The following is a 19,250-nucleotide window of genomic DNA, read 5'->3' as shown; positions in this document are numbered from 1 at the left end:
TACGTAACTTATTTATAGTTTTTTTATTTTAAGAGGAGTTATTTTAAGTTCGTTTTTTTATATATATAATATAATAACTACTATAGGTCCTATAGGGCAAGGCCCTAGCCTTATTATATATATTAAGTCGTAATATTAGCTTCTCTTTTTAAAAATCTAGTTCTCTAAGCTTATAAATAGGTCGTCTATTCCTAAGTTAGGGAATCGTTAAGTATTTTTTTAAAATATATTAATATAATATTAAGTTAAATTAAAAAATCGAAGTTTTAAATAGTTATATTTCGTTATAAATTATTACGTATTATTCGTTTTTTTAATAAGGGTATTAAAATAATACTTTATTTAAATTATTACTCGTAGGGTATCCGTTATTTAGTTCTTTTTAACTTTAATATTTATAAAATATATTATTATTTAAGTATTTCGATAATACTTTTATTAATACTATTTATACTTATAAATATTATAGTTCTATTTTATTAGATCTAACTAATTAAATATAGTTAATTAATTAGTAATAAAGTTTAATTATTTTAATTATAAAAAAAAAGTAAAAAAGTTACGGTTTTATAAAAGAGCTACGGAGTTATAAAAAAAGGCTAAGGCTTATTAATAAGCTTAAGCTAAGTTAAATAAATTATTATTTAAATTAAAACGTCTTCGTTTTTAAAAATAAATAATATTTAAAAAGAGTTAAGTTATATTAAAAAAGTTCTTTAAGGATTCTAAAAATACTTTTTTAGTAGCCCGGGAAGCATAAGCTAATAATACTTTTAAGGTCGTTAATTAAAATACTATAATAACTAGGAGTTTTAACTTTAATTTTAATTTTAGTACTTTTTAAAAAATTATTAAAGATTCTAGAAGTTCGTAACGGGTTCTTATATATTTTTTTTATATTTATAATTTTTCTATTTAATTAGGAATTCTTATATCTTATTTTTAACTTTATAATTAATAATTCGTTTAATTTTATATTTTAATTAGTTTAGTCCGATAATAATATAATCTTTTATACATAAACTTTTTAATATAAGCTCGAGTAATAAAATATAAAAAACGGGATAGTATTATATTATATTTAATAATTTTAATTCGTAATTAATTAATAAAACTTTTTTAATAATTTCGAAAGGTCTAAGTTTTTTATAATCTAATTTATTGCTTAGTTATTTTATTTTAATATTATAGTAAAGGAAATAAGTACTATCCCCCTTTTTTAAAAATAATCTTCTAATTTTTAATTTATTCGTATTTTTTTTTATATACTATTATATAAACTCGAAGTTTAATAAGGCTTATTTATAGATCTCTTTAAGTTTACTTACGTTTATTATAGTTTTTATAGCTTATAGTCCTTATTATACTTCTCTATATATTATTAATTAAAATCCGTAATTAAAATAAAACAGAGATTTTTTTATACTTTTACTAATTATATTATTATATACGAACTAGGTTATTAATAAGAGTACTACCTAATTATCCTAGTCGTAGTTTATATAGTAATAAAAGTATATTTCGAGGATCTAGTTAATCCTTTTTATCTATTTATCAGTTTATAAATAAAATAACGTTAATAATTTATAATCTATACTAAGTTACGAAATTAGGGATTTTTAAAACTTCGAAATAAATAACTTATCTCTATCAAAAATAATTTCTTTTAATAAACCGTAATTTAAAAATATAACCTTAATAAACATATATATTAGGTTTTTTATAGTACTTAATTCTTTATAAAAAATAAAATAAGCAAACTTAGTAAGTTAATTAACTATAACTAAGATATTATTATACTATATTTTAATAAATAGTTCTCTAGACTTTAGTAATTTAATAATAAAGTCCTATATAATTAATTACTATACTTTTATTAGTAATTATAATAGTTATAGCTCGCTATAAGGCTTATATAAGCTATTCTTATTTTTTTATAAATTACGTAGTTTTTAATTACCTTTATAATTTTAGCGCATATAGTAGATTTATTATAATACTAATAAATCCGTTTTTATATTTTAATAACTCCTTAGTAACTGTATATTAGTATATTATAAATTTCTATAATAAGCTTAGGGGTTATTTTTTTAATCGGGCTAATATTAATCCTTCTAACTATTATAAAAAGTTTCGTAATTAATATAAAACTACTATTCTTTTCTTATTTAAAAATAATTTATATTTTTTTAGGGACCGCGACTTTATAATTAGGTTTTTTATTAAGAATATCTACTCTACTATTTTTTAAACTTTTTTAATAAATAATTCGGAAGTTATATTTAAATAAGAATTCGCTTTATTTAACTTATCGTTTATTTAAGTTCTTATTTATTATAAAGTTTATAAAGTTTTTATAGTTTATATAAACCGTTACTTCGTACTTAGTTTTAGATAATTATAGTCTCTATTCTTAAAATACTTCGATAATTACTATTAGTTCTTTATTATAAATTTACTAATTTAATTCTACTTTATAAAATATTTTAAAATAGAAATAATATAAATAAAGCTTTTTTTATTTATTTTATTATTTTAAAACTGCTCTTATAATAAAGTCTAAGGCGTCGGTTTTAATTTTAAAAGGTTTTTAAAGGTTTAAAATTATAATAACTAGTTTAAAAACGATTATATTTTTAACTTTAATAAATACTTTTTTATACTTAAGATCCTAAACGAATAGAGTATCTTTTTATATTAAGTTATTAAAAGGTTTAACTATATTAATATAGTCCTTAAAGAATTATTAGTAAAAGTTAATAAATTTTAAAAATTTCTATACGTTTTTAATATTTTATAATATAGGCTAGTTCCTAACTATTTTTATTTTTAATATTTATATATAAATTTATTTTAATATAATAGTATATTTAAAGAAGTCTACTTTTTATATATAGAACTCGTATTTAGAAGGTTTAGTATATAGTTTAGTATTTTAAAGCTTTTAAAATATTATATAAATATACTTTTTATATATTTCGAGGTTAGGGGAGAAGATAAGAATATTATTAATATAAATAATAATAAAAATATCAACGTACTCTCAGAGTACGTAGTTAACTATTATTTAAAAAGTTATTAAAATATTAGTAAGTCCGAAGGGTATAATAAAGTACTTAAAGAGTCCTCTATAAGTTTAAAATACCGTTTTTTATTTATTTCCTTTTTTAATTTAAATCTAATTAAATACTTCTTTAAAATCTATAATAATAAACTAGTTAGCTCCATAAAATAGATTTCTAAGCTCGGTAATAAGTAATAAGGGGTAATAATTCTTTTTTATAATTTTATTAAGTTTTTTATAGTTAATAATAAGTTTTAATTTTTTATCTTTTTTTAGTATAAAGAATAAGGAGAATCCTATAAAAGAGTTCGATAGTTAAATATATCTTTTTTCGAGTTTTTTATTAATATATTCGTTAAAATACTTTTATTTTTTTTTAATTTATTAAGTATATTAAATAGAACTTAGGTTATATTCTTTTTTTAAGTTCGATTTTTATATCTTAACTACTATATTTTAATAATTCTATTTTTTTAGGTTTTATAAATAATTTTATATATATTCGGTACTTTTTAAGTATAGTTTAGAGTTATTACGATCCTTAATTATTAGTACTAGTTACGAACTTCTTAAAGCTTTTTACTATTTTAATAAAAACTATATATCGTATTTATTTTTATTCTTTAAGAATTATTAAAAATCTATTTAAACCCTTTTTTTTTTTAAGTCGTTTAGTAACTAAACTTTTTTAGAAGACCTAGTTAGTAATTTAATCTATCTATAAGTTATGCTTTTATAACTACGAGATTTTTAGGATAATATTAATATTTTTAATTTCTATAATATCGTATTATAATTATTTTTATTAGTTATTAATATATATTAAGAGGTATATAGTCTTTTAATTAATATATCCGCAATTATAATTAACTCGTTCTCTTTTTACTATTTATAATTAATATAAGTTATTTTTTTATATTTATAATAAGTTAAGTTCGTTTATTATTCTTAGTAAAATATAAGTTTTTTATACGCTATTATTAATAATAGCGTTTAGTTCTCGTTCGTAAATATTAAAATTAACTTATAAATATACGTCGTTACGTTATTAAGTTATATATAAGAACTTTTTTTTTATTTTCGCTTTTTATTATTCTTTTATAATTAGCTTTTTTAGTTTTTTAATATACGCTTTTTTTATTAAGTATTTTACTTACGTAGTTCTTATTATTCTCTTTATACCTTAGCCTTTTTAATATAATAGACTTAATATTAGTCGTATTTATAGTCTTCTTATTTTATATATTTATTATTAAAGTACTTTATAAAAAAGCTAGGGTTTAGGCTAAATATTATTTTATTATCGCTGTTAAGACTTAATAATATTTAGCTAGGTAGTTAGTTTTTTATATAAATATCTTTAATAAGCTTATTATCGTATCTTTATAAATAAAAACGACTATTTTATTTATATATAAAGTACTAAAAGTACTTATTATTTAAGTACTCTACTTAAAATAATTCTTTATAAAAAGGGTCCTCGGGGTTAAGTAAAGAGTAGTTTTTATTTATATAAGGGGTTATTATAACTTTTTTACGTTCTTTAGTTTTATAGAACTAAATAGTTTAGTTATTTTTAAATAAATAAATATATTTATATTATAGTTCGTTATTATCCTTTTTAGAGCTAGTATTATTAATACTAGGTAGTATTTTATAATCGATTTTTATTTAAGTACGTTATTAAGTAACGTTACGAGGTTCGTCCGAATTATAAGGTAATTTTATTTTATTAAAATAAAAAAAGCTAGTTCCTATTTTAATATTTTTTTCTTTTTTAAGGTTAAAATTAATTTTCTTTTTTTTTATAATTTTAAAGTTAAAAGTTAGTCTCTTAAGTATTTCGATCTTATTTTTATATACGAGGTCTTTAAGCTATTTTTTAATTTTATAAATAAATTTCTTATTAGTATCTACCCGTCTTATTATATAAATAAACTTAATTAGAATTTTACTTAAGTTAGCTTTTAATTTAATAAGTAGTTTTTAGTTTATATAGTTTTATCGTACTATATAAACGAGGTTATTTATAATTTCTTCCGTATTAAGTCCTCTTTTTTTAAATTTAAAAAGTTATTTTTTTATATTAGCTAGGAATCTTTATTTAATTCGTTTTTTAAAGAGGTAAAGTATATCCTTCGTAATAAGGTCCGTTTTAGCTTTCTTTTTTATATTTTTATAAATTTAAAAAAGTATAATAATATATTTAATATTTTTTTTTTTAAAGAATATAGGGTTGATAAGCGGGTATTTCTTTTTTTTTTATTATTATTACTAAGGTTTTAATAAATAGTATAATATCGTATCCGGATCGTCCCTTATCCTTAAATTATTTTAAGTACTATTTTATTTATTCCTTATTATTTTAATAAGCGAAATAGCTATTATTATAATAAGCTATTTATAAGAGTTATTTATAAAGGACTTCTTTACTTATAATATTAGCTCGCTTTTCTAAGATAGGTTAGTATTAGATATACTTAAGTTATTAATAATCTTTAGTTATATATCTTAATTTATTATAATTATAATACTTAAAGTCCTTTTTTTAGTAAGGTTATTCCTTTTTAATAACGCTAAAGTCTATTAGTTTATTATAATACCCTATTATAGTAGTTGTTAATCTATATTTACGTTTATTATTAAGTTTAGCTCGGTTATTTTAAGTATTCTATCCTTTTTATTTAAAGCGTCGTTCGTAAAGTCGATTATTAATCTTAATTATTATATTAATATAGTTATAGAGTTTATTAAGCCGGTTTTATTAAGAGAGGTCGTCCTTAACTTTTTTTTTTAGGCCGTAATAAAAGGCTATTATAAGTACCTTATTACCCTAATTAAGTTTAGAAATAATTTACTTAAATTTTAATACGTACTTACTAACTAACCCTTTTTATATAAAGGTTATAAGTTTTTATTTAGTAATTCGTTCTTTATTAAGGTTACTAAAGGTTTTTTTAAGTCTTTTTTTAAACTCGTTATAATTATTAAAGATCTTTTTAGTATTTTTATTTTAAATATTATATTTATTTTTAAAATAGTTTTTTATAAAAGGTTCGAACTAGGTAAGGGTATTTTTTTTAAAAAATAAAGCTACGTAGTAAACCTTATTTATTTTAGTAATAAAAGAGGTCTTATAGTAGTATAAGTAGGCCCTAGTTTAAATAAGAAATCCTTAGAGAGTATTTAAGGACCCGTCGTAAGGTTCTAATTTAGGGTACTTAGCTCTAAGTACTAAAGGAGGTCGGGGCGCTATAAACTAAGTATAAAATTACTTATTCTTATTTTTAAATTTAAATATTATATTATATAATTATTAAATAGTAAGTATAGCTATTTTAATAGGCTACGTAGTATTATTATTATTAACGGTTAATATATTTATATTATTTAATTAGTTTTTTAAAAAGTAAACTTATTAAATAAAAATAATTAAAGTATTATAATTAGCTAGTTATAATAAGTTTATTAATAGAAGTTAAGACTACGAGTATTAAGTAAATAATATCGTAGTTATAAATAGCTTTTTTAAAATTATATTTATAAGTTATAAAATAAGTAAGGTTTTAATAATTAATCATAGTTTTATTAAAAAGGGTTTTTAATAAAAATAGTTAAAAATAATTATAAGATTTAATATTAAGTTAATTATTAAAAAAGTTATAAAAAGTCTATTTTTAAGCCTAGCTTAAATTTATATTATATATAAATCTCGTTTTTAAATATATTTTTTATAATATTCTTATTTACTATTATCTAATTATTTTTTAAATAGTCGTTTATTTTACTTATTTACGATCGTCTATTTTACTTATTTATAAATATCCGTTCCTTATTTTATTATATAATTATAATTACGTAACTTATTTATAGTTTTTTTATCTTAAGAAGAGTTATTTTAAGTTCGTTCTTTTATATATATAGTATAATAGCCGCTATAGGTCCTATAGGGCGAGGCCCTAGCCTTATTATGCGTATTAGGTCGTAATAATTATATAGGTCTTTTTTTATTTTTAATAATAGCTCTTTTACTTTATTATTATTATTACTTTTATTATAATTAGGTTTTTATAATAGTTTATTTACTAAGTTTTTAATACTTAGTTTAAACCTAATTTTAATATTAAACGCTACGAGTTTATTTAGTTAGTATAGCTATTTCCTATTTAGCCTCTTTTTAGTATCTAAGAACTATAGGTTAAAATAGTTTATAAATATTACGACCTAATTTTAGTTATAGGTAAGGTAGTATTATTAGTTTTTTAGTACGTTTATAATAATTAATAACTCCGTATTTCTTATACTATAGTAGCTCTTTATATTTATTAATTTCCTTAACTTATAAGTAATTAAGTACTAATTATTTTTAAATAATTACGTAATTACTAAGTTAATAGCTCGAGCTAAAGCGTTTATTTATAATTACGTAAGTAGAGTAGGATTAAAATATTGTAATATTAATATATTAATAAATATTATTAATAGCTTTTTAAACGACTTTATAATAAGTATTAGTAATTTTAACTATCTTAGTTTTACTTTTTTTAATAAGTTTATTAGAAGTACGGTTATTTTAACGTAGTTATTAATAAATTTATAATAGAACCCTATAAATTTAAAGAATATTTATATATTTTTAATACTCTTTAGAAATAGCTAATTTATTATAGCTTTAGTACGCGCGGGTTCTATTTTTATACTTTTATTAAATACGATATATTTTAAAAACCCTATATATAATATATAGAACTCGTATTTATTACTATTTAAATATAGGTTCTATTATTATAGTTTTTATAGTACGTTGCGTACGTGCTTTTTATATATTACGTAGTTATTATTATATATTAAGATATTATTTAAGTATATAATATAGATAGTATTAACTAGGCTACTTAGAACGTTATTAATATATATTTAGAAAGTTACGGGTATATTAGTTAGCTTAAAAAGTATAATTAAGTACTCGAATTACTCGTATTTAGTACGAAAAGCCGTTTTTTATTTATTACTTTTAACTATATATATATAGTAGTACGCGTTTTTAAAATTTAGTTTTATAAAGATAGAGGTATTAAATAGTTTATTTAGTATTTTATTAATTAGTAGTAGCGGTATTCTATTTTTTTATATAATTCTATTAATTATTTTATAATTAATATAAAGTCGTAGCTCTTTTTTTTTTTTAAATATAAATAAGATAGGTACTCTAGCCGGGCTTATAAAAGGGCGTATTTAGCCCCTAGCTTCTATTTTTATTAAATAATTTTATAAAATCTTTAGTTTATAATTTAATAATAAGTAAATAGGTCCCTAGGGGATAGGCGTAGCGTTATTTAGTTTAATATAATAGTTATGCGGTACTTTATTTAGTAACGAGATAGCTTTTTTTTTTAAAAATAAGTTATTAAAGTCTTAGTATTATAGTTTTTAATTTTTAGCTACGCTTATTAATACTACCTCGCTATTTATAGCTATGTTAATTATAATATGCGTAAGTATTATTAAAATTAAATTATTTAGTAGCCCTTTTTTTAGGGTATTTAAGTAGATATATTATTTATAAATTAGATATTACTATTTTTTTTATTTTTAACTAATTAGTAGGTTAATATTTTTTAGCTAGGGGAAACTAAGTATAAGTATAAGTACTATAATATTAATTATTACGAAGCGATATAACTATGTTTTTATTACGTAGTTATTATTAGTAATTCGAAGTTATAAATAATAACTTTTTAGTATTTCTATTTATTTACCTTTAACGTTTATTAGCTACGGTAATAGGTAAATTCGTAAGTTAATATTAAAGCTATTAAGTAGCCCAATACTAATTATATTCCCTTTTGCTCTTAAATTAATAAGGGTACTTAGTTTTTCTTATATATAGTTTAGGTATATATAGGTCGGGATATCTAAACGCCGCTTTTATTAATCGCTAGCTATCCTTTTTATTAAAATAATATTTAAGTTTATTATTAATCCCCGCTACTTAGCTAGAGTAAGGTTTAATTAATAATTAGTAACTTTATACCTTTTTTAGTTATATTTACGGTATATAACGCTCGGGTAGCTATTAATAAGGTACCCGGTTTTATTATAATTATAATATTACTAATATTACTTTTATAGTTATAAGTAATCTTTTATAATATAATTAGTTTTTTTATAATTATAGTACGTAATATTTTTATTAAGAGAGTTACGGCGTGTTCCTTCTATAGTTAGCTTATTAGCGCCTTAATATCTCCCCACTAGCTTATTTAAATTTAAATTAGAATATTACCTAGGGGACGTTCGTAGGCTCCTTATTAATAATAAGGATTATTTAATACGTTTTATTAATAATATTAGTTATAAATAAGTCTATAAAAGCTCTATTTATAATATTATTATAAAGTATAGTTCGGGCCGTAGTTTATTTATTAATATAGAAATTCTTTACTTTTTTATTAAAATATATTTTAGTTTTATTTTAAGCTTATTAATATAATTAATAAACTCGTTAACCCTCTTTTTTTAGCTTTGCGAGGTATTATTTAGTTATATACTTATTACTATTCTTTAGCTAGCGGGATTAAATAGGTTATTTTATAAAAAGGTCTCTAGTTCTTTTTACGTAACTTAGTTTATTATAAACCTAAGGACCCTTTTATAATTAAAAATATAATATATTTAGGAGGTTTTTATACTACTACTTAAGTAACTAACCATATATATTATTTTATTATAATTTATTTTTATTTATTAAGTTTATAAGTTAAAGCGATTATAATAGTTAAATAAGAAGCTCTATAAGTCCCGTACTAATTTACTAATATATAATAAGTTAGGGAGGAATAGTAGCTTAAACGTAAATATTCCGCTTATAATACTTATTTAAATTAGAAAGGAGTTAGTAAATAAAGGTTTAAGTAGTATAAACTTATTATTTTATTATTACTTAAGTAGTATTTTAAGTATAATTTTACTTATTAAGCTATTTTTAATCTAGGGGTTTATATTTTTATTTATATTAAAATTAATATCCGAGGTTATTATAATTAAAACCGTAGTTCTTAGTATAGGGGCCGGGCTACTTAAGGAGCTCTATAAGCGTTTTAAATTTATTTATTTTTTATATAGGCGCTTTTTATATATTATTATAAAGATTTTTTTTTTTAATTATTATTCTTATTTTTATAATTTTATTAGCTTATTACTTATTATTTAGTTTAAATATTAGCAAGTAAGGATAAGAGGTTTATTATTTTATTTAAAATTTATTAATATTTTTAATAATACGGTCCCTCTATATTATTATTACGTAATTTATTTTATTACGCTCTATTTTTATATTATTTATTAAAAAAGAGGCGATTTTAAGGGGTTTAATAAAAACGAGTTATCCTTTTTTTATTATTATAATACTAATTACGCTCTCTTATTACGTTTTATTTTTATAAATATTTTAAGTTCTTAATTTAGTCCCTTTTATAAATAGAAATTTTAAATTATTAATAAGTATATAATATAAAAAAGAAATTTATAAAAGCTAATTATTATTAAGGTTTAAAAAATAAATTATTAAAATTTACCCTTTTTTTAAAATATATTATTAGCGCTCTATATATACCTAAGCTACTCTTTTATTACTTAGTCCCCCTTTTTATACCCCTTAAGCTATTTTTTAAATAACGGGGTTTAACTAGCGAGGCCTAATAGACTTTATATATATTATACGTAGTATTATTAAAATTTTATAGTGTTTCGTTTTTATATTTAATTTCTTAGCTGAGTGTAATGTTGTAAATAACGAAGTTTTTTTAGACTTATATTTAGTATAAGATTTCGAGCTTATTAGTGTATTGCGGCGCGAGCTTGCTTTGCCTTTTAAAGATTAGATTCGGTGCCGATTATTATGTAGGGTTTTGATTTGGACTATCCGTGTGCTGTCTAATTATTATCATTGGCGTGTTTGTGTAATGCTAAGTAGAGGAAGTCTTAATTTCTTTGTGTTTAGAGGAGGGAAGGTGTTCTTTTTAGGCGCGACGCGCGTATGTCAGGCTCCCTATCATAGTGACCACTGACAGGGCATTAACTAAGTAGTGACTCGGGCTATGTTGTATAATCGGTATAAACAACAGAGCGGGCTTTCTCCACGTGACCCTCGGTCAGTTACGAGACTCATAATAAAGAGAAGAATACTGTGAATATTACGGGTTTGCTATACTAGTACGCGATAAGAAGGTGTTAAGTAGGATGCGCGACTCTTAACGCTTGGTCTGATTGCAAACTACGGAAATATATACCGAGCACCTTCGCTGAGCGATTCTTATTGAGGGTGTGCCATCCGACGAACCTAACCTGGACGGAGGCAATTAGAAGCTGGGGTTGAGGACCGAGAGTCGCACAGCTGGATCCAGACATTGAGAGCTAGCTGGGACTGGGTGTGGTACTTGTTCTTTCGCAAGCTCTGGCTGAGTATGTGATGGCTGCGTTGAACATTCGAGGGGAATGCGAATCGACTTGCAAAAGTAAGACACAAGCACCGATATAACCAACCCGTGTTGCGATAACGAGCCTCAAGGAACCTTGTAAAACGATGAGTGCCGGAGTGAGTGGGTCAGAGTATGGGCAAGACCTCGACTGACTTTTCAAGAGAAGAGAAAGAGAATAATCGATCCCCTATTCGACGAGCGCCACTGTCAATCTTTCTACTCCATATGATTCCCAAGTCTCTTCAGTGCGCACTCTCGCTCCTAAACGAAAGGACAAGAATGAATGACATGCATTGCCAAGCCACCGAAGTATATGGATGCTACGGGATTCAGCACATCTTCAAGTGCTCGTTAAGTGGACAAGGGAGAATTTCAGTTACTAGTACAGTAGTGCAATGTAACCAGCTACTGACAGTCCAGCAAGATACTTAGGGACTTCAATCACTATATGGCCACTAATGCTGCCACCCCCCTCTCCCCCCTTCGCTCGGCCTTCCACGGGAAATGCAGTCTATCTATGCTTTCAATGTTGAGGCATGGCAAAAGAGTGTGGAACACGTGATTGGATGGGCCTTGTCATTTTAGAAGGTGATGACCTAATAGCTACTGACGGAAATAAGCAACGGCACACTATGCGGACTAGAGGTACGGTATACGGTGAACACTATGTGGTAAACGGTATACGGTATACGGCATAAAGTGCTAACTGATGGGCGAAAGGTGGAATCCACACCGGAGTCCGGTTGCGGCGTAGTACGACACAGCGCGGCAATTACGTATGTCGAGTATTGCAGCCATGCGGTATTTTGAAGTGCTCGAGACCTGCCAAAGGCCGTTGAAATGACCTCAACTGGGACCAATCGTGACTCATCATTATCGCCCACGGCCTAGAATATGAAGTGCCGAGATTGCTAGGGATAGTGACACTGATTCACAGCTCTTCTCTGCTTGAAGGATTATAAATCACTAGAAGTGGATGAAAGCTACCTACGATGTAGTAGTAAAATCTCATAGGAATTGTTTATAAATCCGGAATGTCCCAACCAAAGGAACCATTTTCATATCACCACATCAATATCGAGAAGCAACCCGAGCACCATTCATCATGAACTTCCTTACTACTGCGTTACTTTTGACAATAAACCACAAGACATCGGCTTGTGGTGGACTTGTCCCAGTGCACATACAGCGCGCGGCAGCTGCCTCGGGGAGGCATATTCTGAGGCGAGGTAAGAGGCTAGCCTAAGGACCATACCTTGTAGGCGACTAAAAGTTCATCAGACACGCCTCCCCTGGAGTCTCCAACGAACCAAAACAACATCACACACTGGACAGTGGATCAGAACACAAGGCAGATGCAGCTATCTGACGACGCTTTCAATGCCCGAGATCTAGCTCGCTTCCATCATGATGAAAATGTCAAGGTCTATCAAGGGACGGCCATCAGAAACCTGACAGAGCATCTTGAAGACATTGTAGTCGTGTACTCCAACACTGACTTGACCCTGCATAATCACGACTACAAGATCTTGTTCGGAGAAGGAGATTGGACAGTGGCCATTGAGACCATCACCGGCATTCAGAATGGCCCCTTGACTAATCTTGACGGCACCTATCTACCTCCTACAAACAAGCCAGTCCAATACGACTTGATGACGATCGCCCGCTGGAACAACGGATGGATGGTGGAGGAATACCTGTGGTCCGACAACCCTTTGATTTACCGCCAGCTTGGCGTGTTGCCGAACAGACCGGCCGAGAATCTACCTGATCTGGAACTGAATCTTGCGTCGCCGCTATCAACGGGTCCCAACAACACAGACACCTCATACCTTAACAAAGCCTACATGGCACAGTCCGATAATGCTCTGAATGACAGTAAATTTACTTTGGAAGGCCTCAAATTATCGCCGAGTGCCGAGATCTTTGGCCTTTCTGATCAGCCACTGAGTCCGCAGGGATACATCGACTGGCTTAACAACTTGAAGACCGCATTTCCCGATCTACGACTCGAAAATCAACCCTACCGACAGACCGTGGGCCAGGGGGACTGGACTGCTTCCGCTGCCTTTCTCAGCGGCACTCACAAGGGTGAACTGGTTCTGCCCGAGTACATATCTGGAAAGCCGATCTCGGCCACTGGGAAAGACTTTGACCTGTTGCATTACACGATTGCTAGGTGGCAGGACGGCACAGTTGTTGGTCTCCGAGTCAACTGGGACCTCTTTGACCTGGTCAGTGCGCTGGGCATCTCTCTGTAAATTTCAACATACGCCGAGTGACTTGTACACCCGGTTGCGGCAGACACACTTAAAGTCTCCACTGGTGGAGAGCTAATTTGACAAGACGCACTTTTTAAAGGGCTGCTTGACAGTGGAGGAAGAATTCTTAGCTCTTATTGAATTTGAATAGTCATTCCTTAGAAGTAGGTTAAAGAAGGCAAGATTCACTTCCAACAATCGTCATGGCCAATTCGAGAAGGAAAATGAGCCTTTTATGATCGAGGTTTAGTAGTTCCGTCACCGCTCCGCCTATCATAGTGGGGAGGGACATGCTCTTCAGATATGCTCAAATGGTACTCATTACACTTCTTTGAGTCATGGTATCCACGATGCAGGTAAAATGATGAAGACATAATCCTCTCTGGACGCCTCATGACTCAATGGCTCGCCGTCGGTAATCATGGGTTCGTCCTACGTTGTTTTCAAGTACTGAATTGGAAGATTGTCTGAGTAACCTATCAAGTCTACCTACCTTACGACTTGATACATGAAAGTAACGTCGCTCAGCTTGGTTCTGCCTTTTATATACAATAATACAAGTCTGGAGATTGAGTAACATTTCAGACCTTGGGCTTCACGTATGCCCAAGTCTGTGGCCCCATAGTCGCAAACGTTCGGGAAGATCCATTGGCCGATCGTAAGCAACGCCGCAATGACATACAGTATGGTATAATTCAATTACCCGTCACCTCTTCTCTACCGCAGCAGAGAGCGCCAAGTCGTCATTGATTCGATGGAACTGACCGACGTATGCGCAGGTAGTGAGAAGACCTTTGTAGATACCTTACTTTGAGTAACGTCTGCTGGACGCAATGCGCAGCCATCAAAAGCAGAAAAATGAAAGAGCAGCTGAAGCGAACTAAACCACGTCGGTCCCAATTCCACATCGCTGTCGCGAGAACAAAATCAAAGCTTTTGACGTCTTGTACAAGGTTTTAGCCAAAGTATCATTTATACGTAGACGATGGACAGCGGAAAAGGTTACTGGAGGTGCTTCAGAGATAGCGATCAGACACAAGATAACGCTCCGCTACTGTTGTCACTTACGAGATATATTGACTGAATAGTACGGCCCCCATCTTATCAACATAAGGAGAAATCGGTCGTGATATGTGTATGGTTATGAGGCCAAGTGCGTTCTATGAATACACACCAACTGCCGTAAGCTATGGGGTTTTGTCTTTTCTTGTATTCTCTCTCCTGTGAACTACGTCTTGAAGACTTCCACGTTGCGATTGAACATGGTATAGATACCCCGTAAACATACTTTCGCCTCATTCTAGCAATCCCATAGGAGTTAGAGCCCTGTACCTCTGCCTTGCAACTTAGGTAGGCCGGTATTCAGCATGAATTAATTGCTCACACAGCCAACTGTTGCTGGAAGATGCACGTAACGATGTCACGAACAATCATGTCTTACCAAATATAAGGTAGTCTACACACTCCAATTTCTTCCAGTGGCCACTGGACGTAATCTTTCCACTGATTATCGAGACGTCCAATTGTTGACTGGAGGAGTCGCGATCCGTGACCCTTCATAAACCAACGTGTTTCGGACCGGTGAATTAGGATACAGAAATGAGCCAGCAGGACAAGAGCCCATTGCTCTTCCTTTTGAAGAAGCGAAATATAATCATTAGGTAAAGCGCCCATCCAATTATTGATGGCATTTCGTAAAGGAGTGTTGTGATGCCGCATGGAGGCTAGTGCGAAGGGATATTGGAGAGTGGATAGAAGAGCCTCGCAGGCCGGAGAATACGTTTTGTAAGTCAACCGTATTCTTAATGCAGATATTTTGCAGCCGTCTGTGCTGTTGAAAAATTCAGTCATGTCGTCGAGCTGTGGCGGTAAAGCGTATAGGCAGTTCGTGGGCCAACGTCTGCACGATTCAGCAATGAGGCAAGATCCACGAATCAGTCTTATGGTGAATTGAAAGCAAACGTACTGCAGGCCAAACACCTCATTCCCTTCGGCTATGACAAGGTACTAGAACTTGGAATTAAACGACGCCCTTCGGCCTCCAAGGATCGCCTGAACGTTTTGACTGTCATCATGAAGCATTCTGTATGCTGTGAAATCATTGTATTTGTAACGGTGCATTGGTGAAAGAGAGCTTGAATTAAGAATTCTGGTGAACACGATAGTATGATGAATTGTAGTACACATATTCTGATAGCTACCTTATGTCATTGACCGATCCTAGGCAAGGGACAAATTTGCATCGATGTTCAACAATATTGAAGAGTACGCTCCAGTATCATGGTCAGTTCAGTCGGAAGCCAAAGCAATATCCTTTTTTGTCGTATGATTTTGTGAGCTTGCTGCCCCGCATTTCTCGATGCAGATATCTTATATCAGCTAAGAGTTATAAGCCTTCCCGTCAGATTTTCCGTTCATTCTAGTCTTAAGCCAATTGGCTTGCTGGACATGATAAAAGGCCCGCTTTCAATAATCAGCCGTGTCTGACTTCAATTCCATGGCGTTCGCTATGTCTGGAGCGGGAACGCGTTGGCGGTCTCGTGCGCAGGAAGGATTGGCGAGACTACGGTGTCATGTGGGTGTCAAGACAATTTTACTTGACGACTGAGCCTCCAAGGTTTATTCCTTTCTTTAGGAAGCCTCCACAGCATGCTTGAGATTCACCGCAAACAGAATTTGTGGGCTACCTAAAGCATTTGACAAAGTTTACTGGCGGCTTTCCACAACCGATTGTTGCAAAACGCACGACTGCCTAGATGCAGCTATCTTCGAAAACTCGGGCTTGCAGTCGGTGTTGAAGATACACTTTGAGGGACGGAAAGGAGGTGGAATCTCTGTGTTGTACATCAGAACTAAGAAATGTACCAAGACAAAGCCAGACACGCTATAAATCGTTATAAGAACAGGTCTTCTTCCTAGCCAGCCTGGTCATCTAATGTAACAATACTGCCGACGAACAGTGCATTCTGTATCAGCGAGATATTACCATGGCACTTCCACAGACTACAACACAACTTAGCCGTTTGGACGGCGCCCTTAGGCAATCTATCGTATCCGAGACTCATTCCAATTCCAACAACACCATTCGCAACGCCAGCCAGCATTTGCCCGACCACGATAGATCTCTCTCAACAACAATCGACGCTGCTGCAGAGAAGGCTTGCCCTCACGAAAATTTGCGTAGCCCGCACATGGAAGATTTGGAAAAATATCATGATTTGACCCCTCGCTATAACTCCTTTTGTGGCAAAGGTGACGATACGGTGACAGTGTTGTCCAATGACATCCTCAGCGGTCCCAATCTTCCTAGAAGGCTGAGTGGGTGCGCGTGTGGGGATCACAGGAAGCCCAAAGCAATCACGCGAACATCGTTTTGGAAGCATAGCAAGGTTGAGGTTGCTGTGCACACAGCTGCTCTAGCTTTAACAGCATTCGCTCTATGGCTTGGATGGAAAGAACGATACTGGTTCGCCTTAGAGGGTCCTTCTCCAGATCGAGGGATCAACGCGGACGTCATCATCAATTCACTCCAGCTACCAGCAAAACTACACGAAATTCTCATCGTCGCCTCTCTTTCTTTCATTATGCTGGCCATGTGTCGACGCAGACTAGTAGGGGAGGGCGTGAAGCTAGGATTCCTCACCGGAGCCTATCGGGTCGGAGACTTGGAATACATCTTGGCTCCGTCTTCACCTCTGTGGCACATGGGATTCAAATATCTTTCTCTCACGGAAATCGTTCTGACTTGTTACCTGGTGTTTTCTACACTCATGTCTACTGTCGTTGGTCCGATGTCCGCCTTTATGCTTATTCCGACCCTGGAGAGATTTCCATTGGACCACGCGAGCGCATTTAGCGAGATCAAAATGCCCATCGTCTACGACTACAGCCCTGAGGAGGTTTGGCCTCGAATATTGAATGATATCGCCATCTTTTCCATGCTATGCTCGAAGAGCGAAGGAATCGTTCAGTCCTGGTGCCCAGCTGGTGGGTTTCCAGAGATCTGGAATTGGGCATATAGCGTCCGATCGACCTATTTATAATATAATCTCACTTTCCAACTTCCCTCGGCTGATCTTCGAAGGGACCTGGTGCACGTCCCAGTCGGACGTCGAAAAACATCGCTCTCAACTACTCCATTCCATTTTCTACTGTCTAGGTTGGGTCTCTTTCAGCAGCTCATTGAGGACAATGATGTTGGTATCTTATCGCGCAACTCTCGATATAATATCAAGGCTCGACTTGTTGACTATAACGACACCGAGAACGACGCAAAAGACAGACCGTTTTTTCAGCCTTTCGTACAGTCGAAATGCCAGGTTCACAATTTGGCCAGCGTTTTGGACACAAAGGAGAAGCTCACGTATCCAACGGATGCCCTGAACTGTTTTGGACACCCTGAATGTCAGACCTACAAGCTCAATCCTCCAGAACTCGAAGATGTATGGTGGACGAGATCAGTCCAACATAACTCCACTTTCACGACAGGTTACTCAATTGACGGGAATCGAAACTTGGTGATCAAGGTAGCTGGAAAGCTATCGAATCCCCAGTCTGCGGCGAACGACCTTGTATTCACCTGTGGCTTGTTAGCAAGCTGGATGCCTTCCAATTCCTCAATGATGTCCTCCAAGGATGGAAGCACTTTTTACTCGGCTTTTAATAGCAGGAAGCGCATGAAAGAAACTTTTCATCCAAATTCTTTGAGTGGCGGACACGTCATTACGATGAATGAGACTTGGCTGCGATACACAGATCCCAACATCACGGCCTCGATGAGCGATGATTGAAGTAACAACTCTACAGCACTTTACAAGATCCTTCACCTTTTCAGTGGCTCGAGCGAGGATGTCGACAATTCTCCCGAGATGCTCCTTACTGAGCTGGGAACGACTGGAGCAGAGTATCTTTTGTCCACAGTGTTCGGCGTGTATCTTACCGAAGCCCTAGCTCGCACAGGAGCTGGCGGTATGGCGTCTGTGGATGTAGAGGCAGACGCAGATCAGATGAGCGATATGATCTGACCAAGCAGTACAATCCTCAACAAGGAGTGTTCAGAGTACAGCCACTAAACGCAACCCATACCAAATGGGACTATGGCACAAGGCAATCTGTCAGAGCCATCAATCTAGATCGTGTTCACAACGAGATGCTTCCTAGCCGCCTCAGCCTTGACTTTGAAGTTGAAAGATTTGGCTTCGGAACCGGGCATCCTCGAAAGACCTTGACGTTTTCAAGAGTCATCATGTACATCTATGTTGGAGTGGTGTGTCTCTATGCTCTGACGGTTGAGTATGCACATATCCTGGAGCTTATGGGACGCCAACAGCGATTCTGGGTCCAATGTATTAAGCCTTGGTCACGTCTACATGAACTTTTCGTTCTCGCCCTTAGGTCAACACCACCTAAAGACAAGGAATTCGCAGACATCGGTGCAGGAGTAAG

At 31.4% G+C, this 19,250-nt stretch overlaps 2 protein-coding genes across 2 annotated transcripts; both read left to right on the top strand.

Annotated features, from left to right (window-relative positions):
- Positions 1–12,649: 12,649 nt before the first annotated feature.
- On the top strand, positions 12,650–13,805 carry CCOS01_16903 (uncharacterized protein; the record flags this gene model as incomplete). The annotated part of the gene is made up of 2 exons (XM_060465038.1): positions 12,650–12,773; positions 12,826–13,805. The coding sequence occupies 2 exons, from the start codon at positions 12,650–12,652 to the stop codon at positions 13,803–13,805; spliced, it is 1,104 nt and encodes a 367-aa protein (XP_060304403.1).
- A 2,987-nt stretch (positions 13,806–16,792) lies between these two features.
- Positions 16,793–18,829, top strand: CCOS01_16902 (uncharacterized protein; the record flags this gene model as incomplete). Its single annotated transcript, XM_060465037.1, has 2 exons — positions 16,793–17,792; positions 18,612–18,829. The coding sequence occupies 2 exons, from the start codon at positions 16,793–16,795 to the stop codon at positions 18,827–18,829; spliced, it is 1,218 nt and encodes a 405-aa protein (XP_060304402.1).
- Between the last annotated feature and the right edge of the window lie 421 nt (positions 18,830–19,250).

This window comes from Colletotrichum costaricense, assembly GCF_030867565.1.
Source record: "Colletotrichum costaricense strain IMI 309622 chromosome Unknown Scaffold_35.1, whole genome shotgun sequence".
NCBI classification, from domain to species: Eukaryota; Fungi; Ascomycota; class Sordariomycetes; order Glomerellales; family Glomerellaceae; genus Colletotrichum; species Colletotrichum costaricense.
The sequence above is the reverse complement of the archived record's forward strand: the minus strand, read 5'-3'. Positions and strand labels throughout refer to the sequence as shown.